General features: G+C 61.7%; 1 protein-coding gene across 4 annotated transcripts in view; it reads right to left on the bottom strand.

Annotated features, from left to right (window-relative positions):
• The window catches only part of erlin2 (ER lipid raft associated 2), a 41752-nt gene that overhangs the window by 7099 nt on the left and 26121 nt on the right, over positions 1-8532 (bottom strand). For 2 of the 4 annotated variants that reach the window (XM_070865941.1, XM_070865940.1), the window contains exons 10-11: positions 7170-7259; positions 1251-1330 (exon numbers count right to left, since the gene is read on the bottom strand). The exons of 1 other annotated variant lie outside the window; for it this stretch is intronic. In XM_070865941.1, the coding sequence (XP_070722042.1) occupies positions 1251-1330; positions 7170-7259 (170 nt within the window). The remainder of the gene's footprint in view (positions 1-1250; positions 1331-7169; positions 7260-8532) is intronic. One more of the 4 variants, XM_070865943.1, reaches the window with a different exon arrangement.

Here is an 8532-nt window from a genome sequence, read left to right as displayed (position 1 = left end):
AGCTCTGGTTCCCACAGTACACAAGAACATAAGAAATAGGAGCAGGAGTCGGCCATTCGGCCCCTCGAGCCTGCTCCGCCATTCCATAAGACCATGGCTGATCTGATCTTGGCCTCAGCTCCACTTCCCCGCCCGCTCCCTATAACCCTCGGATCTCCTGTAGTTCAAAAATCTGTCGATCTTAACTACATTCAATGACCCAGCCTCCACAGCTCTCTGGGGCAGAGAATTCCACAGATTCACGACCCTCAGAGAAGACATTCCTCCTCATTTCTGTTTTAAATGGACGACCCCTTATTCTGAAACTATACCCCCTAGTTCTAGATTCCTCCCATGAGGGGAAGCATCCTCTCTGTATCTACCTTGTTGAGCCCCCTCAGAATCCTACATGTTTCAATAAAATCTTCTCTCATTCTTCTAAACTCCAATGAGTGTTGACCAAACCTGCTCAACCTTTCTTCATAAGTCAACCCCTTCATCTCCGGAATCAACCGAGTGAACCTTCTCTGAACAGCCTCCAATGCAAGTATATCCCTCCTTAAATACAGAGACCAAAACTGTATGCAGTACTGTACCAAAAGGATACTGCAGTTATTGAAAGGACCCAGGAGAGGACAATCAGAATTGGGCAGGATTGAATTACGGGGGATTGTGTGAACTGGGAATGTTCCCAATGGGAAGGAGAAGGCCGAGAGATGATACGATTTCTGGTTTTAGGATACTAAAGGGCCTGGAAAACGTTGCCCACGATGAGCTGTCACACCAGAACAGCAGAACCAGAGGACACAGCACGTGCTTGAAGGAGAAAATTCTAAACTAAGCTGTGGAAACAATATTTGTGTGAGTGAACAGCCAATCAATGGACCCGGCTCCCGAGGGAGAGGATAGGAGCATTCTAATGTAAATTAGATATAAATATCATCTCAGGACACAATACGTGAGCCGTACCGTGTTGGGAGCGTAGCGAGGAACGGGGATTTTGGGCCTCAGGATCACAAAGCTTGCCCCCACTGGGGGTTTTCTCACCTCGTGTCTGGGTCTCATTGATAGAGACTGATTGCTGTGATTGGTCAACAACTCCACTATCGTTGTATCAGCGACTACCGGGATGGGTGAAGGTGAAACTACATGGACACAGCTCTGTTTTCTATGTTTATATCGGACAGGGCGATTAATTGTTTTGCTGCCAAGCCTGGGCTCGGCCACCCCGTGGGTAGAAGAACCCCGCCCTCACCCCGTTTAGCTCTCACCCGGTTAGATTCAGCCACCCTCTGTGCCGTGTAGAAATCTGCATCTGCTCGAGCCTTCTCCCGTGCAAGAAACGCACCATCTGTAGAGGGGGGAGAGAGGGAGAAAGTGAGAGAGAGGAGCGAGAGGGAGAAAGTGAGAGAGAGGAGCGAGAGGGGGACAGAGAGAGAGAGAGAGAGGGGGACAGAGAGAGAGAGAGAGAGGGGGACAGAGAGAGAGAGAGGGGGACAGAGAGAGAGAGAGGGGGACAGAGAGAGAGAGAGGGGGACAGAGAGAGAGAGAGGGGGACAGAGAGAGAGAGAGAGAGAGAGAGGGGGACAGAGAGAGAGAGAGGGGGACAGAGAGAGAGAGAGGGGGACAGAGAGAGAGAGAGGGGGGACAGAGAGAGAGAGAGAGGGGGACAGAGAGAGAGAGAGGGGGACAGAGAGAGAGAGAGGGGGACAGAGAGAGAGAGAGAGAGAGAGAGGGGGACAGAGAGAGAGAGAGGGGGACAGAGAGAGAGAGAGAGGGGGACAGAGAGAGAGAGAGAGAGGGGGACAGAGAGAGAGAGAGGGGGACAGAGAGAGAGAGAGGGGGACAGAGAGAGAGAGAGGGGGACAGAGAGAGAGAGAGGGGGACAGAGAGAGAGAGAGGGGGACAGAGAGAGAGAGAGGGGGACAGAGAGAGAGAGGGGGAGAGAGAGAGAGAGAGGGGGACAGAGAGAGAGAGGGGGAGAGAGAGAGAGAGAGGGGGACAGAGAGAGAGAGGGACATAGAGAGAGGGGGACAGAGAGAGAGAGGGGGACAGAGAGAGAGAGGGGGACAGAGAGAGAGAGGGGGACAGAGAGAGAGAGGGGGACAGAGAGAGAGAGGGGGACAGAGAGAGAGAGGGGGACAGAGAGAGGGGGGCAGAGAGAGGGGGACAGAGAGAGGGGGACAGAGAGAGGGGGACAGAGAGAGGGGGACAGAGAGAGGGGGACAGAGAGAGGGGGACAGAGAGAGGGGGACAGAGAGAGAGGGGGGGACAGAGAGAGAGAGGGGGACAGAGAGAGAGAGGGGGACAGAGAGAGAGAGGGGGACAGAGAGAGAGAGGGGGACAGAGAGAGAGAGGGGGACAGAGAGAGAGAGGGGGGAAGGGATAGAGTGCGAGCGAGTGCGGCAGAGAGAGAGCGAGCGTGCAGGACAGAGAGAGAGAGTGAAAGTGAGAGAGAGAGAGAGTAACAGTGAGAGTGGGAGTGAGAGAGGGAGAGAGAGGGGGGAGGGGGGGGGTTGAGAAAGAGGGGGGAGAGGGTGAGAGAGAGTGTGAGGGTGAGAGAGAGAGAGTGAGGGTAGAGAGAGAGTGAGGGTGAGAGAGAGAGTGAGGATGAGAGAGAGAGTGAGGGTGAGAGAGAGAGTGAGGGTGAGGGTGAGAGAGAGAGTGAGGGTGAGAGAGAGAGTGAGGGTGAGGATGAGAGAGAGAGTGAGGGTGAGGGTGAGAGAGAGAGTGAGGGTGAGAGAGAGAGTGAGGGTGAGAGAGAGAGTGAGGGTGAGAGAGAGAGTGAGGGTGAGAGAGAGAGTGAGGGTGAGAGAGAGAGTGAGGGTGAGAGAGAGAGTGAGGGTGAGAGAGAGAGTGAGGGTGAGAGAGAGAGTGAATGAGAGACAGACAGAGGCAAGGAGAGTGTGTGAGTGAGATAGAGAGTGAGAGAGGGGGACAGAGATAGAGAGAGCGTGCGCGCGAGATAGAGAGAGCGCGCGCGCGGGACAGAGAGCGGCGCGCACGCGGGACAGAAGAGGGGGAAGAGGGGGGGATGGGGGTGGAAGAGGGGGGATGGGGGAGAGGGGAGGGGGGGAGAGGGGAGGGGGGGAGAGGGGAGGGGGGGAGAGGGGAGGGGGGAGAGGGGAGGGGGGGAGGGGGGAGGGGGGGAGAGGGGAGGGGGGGAAGAGGGGAGGGGGGGAGAGGGGGCGCGGAGAGACAGACAGAGGCAGTGAGAAAGAGGGAGCGCGCGGGGCCGAGGCCGAGCGAGCGCGCGGGGCCGAGGGAGAGCGAGCGCGCGGGACCGAGGGAGAGCGAGCGGGACCGAGGGACAGCGCGCGCGCGGGACAGAGAGAGCGCGCGCGCGGGACAGAGAGAGCACGCGCGCGGGACAGAGAGGGAGTGAGTGAGTGAGTGAGTGAAATTGAGAGGGGGGGGAAGGAGGGGGAGGGGGGGAGAGATGGGGGGAGGGGAGAGGGGAGGAGAGGAGGGGGGTTGAGGGGGGGACAGGGGAGGGGCAGAGAGGGGAGGGGGTAGAGGGGGAGGGGGAGAGAGGGGCGAGGAGGTGAGAGGGCGGAGGAGCTGAGAGGGAGGGGGAGGGTGGGAGGAGGGGGGATGGGGGGGAAAGGGGAGGGGAAGAGGGGGAAAGGGGCGAAGAGGGGGAAAGGGGGCGAAGAGGCGGAAGAGGGGGGGATAGGGGGAGAGGGGGGGATAGGGGGAGAGGGGGGGATGGGGGGAGAGGGGGGGATGGGGGGAGAGGGGGGGATGGGGGGAGAGGGGGGGATGGGGGGAGAGGGGGGGATGGGGGGAGAGGGGGGGATGGGGGGAGAGGGGGGGATGGGGGGAGAGGGGGGGATGGGGGATGGGGAAGAGGGGGGCAGAGAGAGAGAAAGTGAGCGTGAGTGTGAGAGTGAATGAGAGACAGACAGAGGCAGTGAGAGCGAGGGAGCGCGCGTGACCGAGGCCGAGCGCGCGCGCGGGACCGAGGCCGAGCGAGCGCGCGGGACCGAGGGAGGGCCGAGCGAGCGCGCGGGACCGAGGGAGAGCACGCGCGCGCGCGGGACAGAGAAAGGGAGAGTGAGTGTGAGCGAAGGACAGAGAGCGAGGGACAGAGAGAGGGAGAGAGAGCGCGCGCGCGGGACAGAAAGAGACAAAGAGACAAAGAAACAGAGTGCGCGCGTGGGACAGAGAACGAGAGCGCGCGCACGCGCGGGAGAAACAGAGGGAGACAGAGAGAGAAACATAGAAACATAGAAAATAGGTGCAGGAGCAGGCCATTAAGCCCTTCTAACCTGCACCGCCATTCAATGAGTTCATGGCGAGGGATGGAGAGAGAGACGGAGCGAGGGGGCGGGACGGAGCGAGGGGGCGGGACGGAGCGAGGGGGCGGGACGGAGCGAGGGGGCGGGACGGAGCGAGGGGGCGGGACGGAGCGAGGGGGCGGGACGGAGCGAGGGGGCGGGACGGAGCGAGGGGGCGGGACGGAGCGAGGGGGCGGGACGGAGCGAGGGGGCGGGACGGAGCGAGGGGGCGGGACGGAGCGAGGGGGCGGGACGGAGCGAGGGGGCGGGACGGAGCGAGGGGGCGGGACGGAGCGAGGGGGCGGGACGGAGCGAGGGGGCGGGACGGAGCGAGGGGGCGGGACGGAGCGAGGGGGCGGGACGGAGCGAGGGGGCGGGACGGAGCGAGGGGGCGGGACGGAGCGAGGGGGCGGGACGGAGCGAGGGGGCGGGACGGAGCGAGGGGGCGGGACGGAGCGAGGGGGCGGGACGGAGCGAGGGGGCGGGACGGAGCGAGGGGGCGGGACGGAGCGAGGGGGCGGGACGGAGCGAGGGGGCGGGACGGAGCGAGGGGGCGGGACGGAGCGAGGGGGCGGGACGGAGCGAGGGGGCGGGACGGAGCGAGGGGGCGGGACGGAGCGAGGGGGCGGGACGGAGCGAGGGGGCGGGACGGAGCGAGGGGGCGGGACGGAGCGAGGGGGCGGGACGGAGCGAGGGGGCGGGACGGAGCGAGGGGGCGGGACGGAGCGAGGGGGCGGGACGGAGCGAGGGGGCGGGACGGAGCGAGGGGGCGGGACGGAGCGAGGGGGCGGGACGGAGAGCGAGCGCGGGACGGAGAGCGAGCGCGGGACGGAGAGCGAGCGCGGGACGGAGAGCGAGCGCGGGACGGAGAGCGAGCGCGGGACACAGAGAGAGAGCGTGAAAGACAGAGAGGGAGAGAGAGAAAGACAGAGAGAGGGAGATAGAGAAAGACAGAGAGGGGGAGAGAGAGCGCGCGAGTCAGAGAGAGAGCAAGAGCGCGCGCGAGTCAGGGTATGAGAGAGAGTGTGCGCGCGCGCGGGACAGAGAGAGCGAGAGAGTTCGCGCGCGGGACAGAGAGAGCGAGAGAGTTCGCGCGCGGGACAGAGAGAGCGGGCGCGCGCGGGACCGAGAGCGCGGTCGCGAGCGAGACCGAGAGAGCGGGCGCGAGCGAGACCGAGAGCGCGGGCGCGAGCGAGACCGAGAGAGCGGGCGCGAGCGAGACCGAGAGCGCGGGCGCGAGCGAGACCGAGAGAGACCGCGAGCGAGACAGAGAGAGCGGGCGCGAGCGAGACAGAGAGAGACCGCGAGCGAGACCGCGAGCGAGACCGAGAGCGCGGGCGCGAGCGAGACCGAGAGAGACCGCGAGCGAGACCGAGAGCGCGGGCGCGAGCGAGACCGCGAGCGAGACCGAGAGAGCGGGCGCGAGCGAGACCGAGAGAGACCGCGAGCGAGACCGAGAGAGCGGGCGCGAGCGAGACCGAGAGAGCGGGCGCGAGCGAGACCGCGAGCGAGACCGAGAGAGCGGGCGCGAGCGAGACCGAGAGAGCGGGCGCGAGCGAGACCGCGAGCGAGACCGAGAGAGCGGGCGCGAGCGAGACCGAGAGAGCGGGAGACCGAGAGAGCGGGAGACCGAGAGAGCGGGCGTGAGCGAGACCGAGAGAGACCGCGAGCGAGACCGAGAGAGCGGGAGACCGAGAGAGCGGGCGTGAGCGAGACCGAGAGAGACCGTGAGCGAGACCGAGAGAGCGGGAGACCGAGAGAGCGGGAGACCGAGAGAGCGGGCGTGAGCGAGACCGAGAGAGACCGCGAGCGAGACCGAGAGAGCGGGAGACCGAGAGAGCGGGAGACCGAGAGAGCGGGAGACCGAGAGAGCGGGAGACCGAGAGAGCGGGCGCGAGCGAGACAGAGAGACCGCGAGCGAGACCGAGAGAGACCGCGAGCGAGACCGAGAGAGCGGGCGCGAGAGAGACCGCGAGCGAGACCGAGAGAGCGGGCGCGAGAGAGACCGCGAGCGAGACCGAGAGAGCGGGCGCGAGAGAGACAGAGAGACCGCGAGCGAGAGAGAGCGCGAGAGCAAGGCAGAGAGCGCGAGCGAGCGTTGCAGAGAGAGAGAGAGAGAGAGAGCGAGGCAGAGAGAGAATGCGCGCGAGCGAGACAGAGAGAGCGCGCGAGCGAGACAGAGAGAGCGCGCGAGCGAGACAGAGAGAGCGCGCGAGCGAGACAGAGAGAGCGCGCGAGCGAGACAGAGAGAGCGCGCGAGATAGAGAGCGCGCAGGAAAGGGGGGCAGGGGGAGGTGGGGAGAGAGAGAGAGGGCGTGAGCGAGGGAGAGAGCGTGGGCGAGGGCGAGGGAGAGCGAGAAGGCGAGCGAGAGGGCAAGCGAGAGCACGAAAGAGAGCGAGAACGAGAGAGAGAAAGAGCAAGAGAGCGAGCAAGAAAGAGAGAGAGAGAGAGGGAGAGAGGGAGCGAGAGCGAGGTACAGGGTTAATTACACTGGCTCGATGCTAGAAACACTTATTTAAACTGACACACATGCCCCCAGCTTGTCCCCACTCCCTCTGCTGCCATTGATCACTCATTACAACAGCTCTTGGCAATCGCCCTCAGGCTTAGCAGCGCCCGGCCCCTCCACCACCCTCACCCCTCCAAGCCTCTGCTCTGTGGCTCCTTCGCAATGAGGTTGCCGTGGGAGGCAGTGGGCTGTGTGAAGAATTCAACCAGAACTCCTATTCACCAGCAAAGGAACGCCGTGAGATGCAGTACCGGGTGGCGTGATGCCTCCACGGCCGACTATCCATCTGATACTCATTATCGAGAGTCTCGAATGAAGCATGGCTGGTTGGTCTGAAGAAACTGCTGCCCAGACTGTGGCTCGGTGCTTTCGGGAAAGGAGGGCAAAAATATTCACCCACCTTCAATCTCAGAAATCCTCTTCTCGGTCTCCTTCTCCATTATCATCTGAGCAAATTTAATCTCCGCCACTTGGGCCACTTTCTCTGCCTCTGCAACAGCCAGAGGGTTCCAGTTACAACACGCTGACAGCGACATACAAACCTCTACATCGGCACTAAGATGGAGAAGACTTGGGACAAGACACACTGACTCAGGTAATCAGCATCAACACTGAAACCGCGTCAGTCGCCTCACAAGGTGCAAAGGGAAATCTTTCATTCAAACTGAAATCAGAAAGAATATTTTTATAGAGCAAGAGATTTGAAATAATCTGCAAGGCAGGTCGCAGGAGGCAGACACATCTGGGAGACTTGGTTAGAAATATAATGGGAGAGTTAGGGGACGGGAGGGATGGGCTTCGATGGGAGAGTTAGGGGAGTGGAGGGATGGGCTTCGATGGGAGAGTTAGGGGACGGGAGGGATGGGCTTCGATGGGAGAGTTAGGGGACTGGAGGAATGGGCAATAATGGGCTGGGCTGGGCTGCTTTTTCTCACTCGTGAAAGGATCTGTACAATTCACAAAGCAGTCAGGAAAACCCCTGAGGTCACAGAAAATGTAAAAATTGTGGTGATATCATTGGACCACAAGTGCGGGCAGTCAGCCAAAGCGATTGGGGAAAGAACGCAGTGTGCCGGCACTTCACAGAGGCTGATAGCACGAAACTGGCGGCTGCAACGCACGGAGCTGCTACAGGACAGGCTGTATACTGCAGAGCTATTCGGCAATGGAGCTGCGCCGAGTACGACGTCCCTTCTTTGGACTGAGTGTATGTTGGTGCTGCACACACCAGCTGCAATCCTCTCTCCCTGAAAAGCATAGCCGCCTCCTACAGGAATGTGACTCACATCCCAAGAACAATGGGAAACTCTGCACACAGCTTCCACCAATTCATGAGTGCCAGAAGCTGGCCAACAACCAAAACCAAACAATTAAAAATAACTGCAGAGGAAACCAGAGATTTGCTGTCACCTTGCTAGATTTAGTTCAAAACTTCCAAACCTTTGAGACCCGTTGGACTGATATCTACAGAATCTGCAGCGCAGGAAGTAACTGCGTTACACTCGATCAGCGCGCTGGGTAACTTCTCCGTGACAGCGGCTGAGCAAAGCCAGGCCCACACTGAACAAACTGCGGAGGATTTCCCGAGTGCGTGAGGCTGTCCTGCGCTGAGTACATGAGCGTTCAGCTGTGTGAGAGAGACGGTACTGGGGAGGGGGGGGGGGAAACAGGAACAATAAACAGCCTAGATCACAGGAAACCGCACATTCAGGAGGATCCAACTCGACAATCAGAACCTACGGGGCATTCCAGGGTCAGCGGTG

This window comes from Pristiophorus japonicus, chromosome 22, assembly GCF_044704955.1.
Source record: "Pristiophorus japonicus isolate sPriJap1 chromosome 22, sPriJap1.hap1, whole genome shotgun sequence".
Classification (NCBI taxonomy): Eukaryota; Metazoa; Chordata; class Chondrichthyes; family Pristiophoridae; genus Pristiophorus; species Pristiophorus japonicus.
This window is presented reverse-complemented; position numbering and strand designations above follow the sequence as displayed.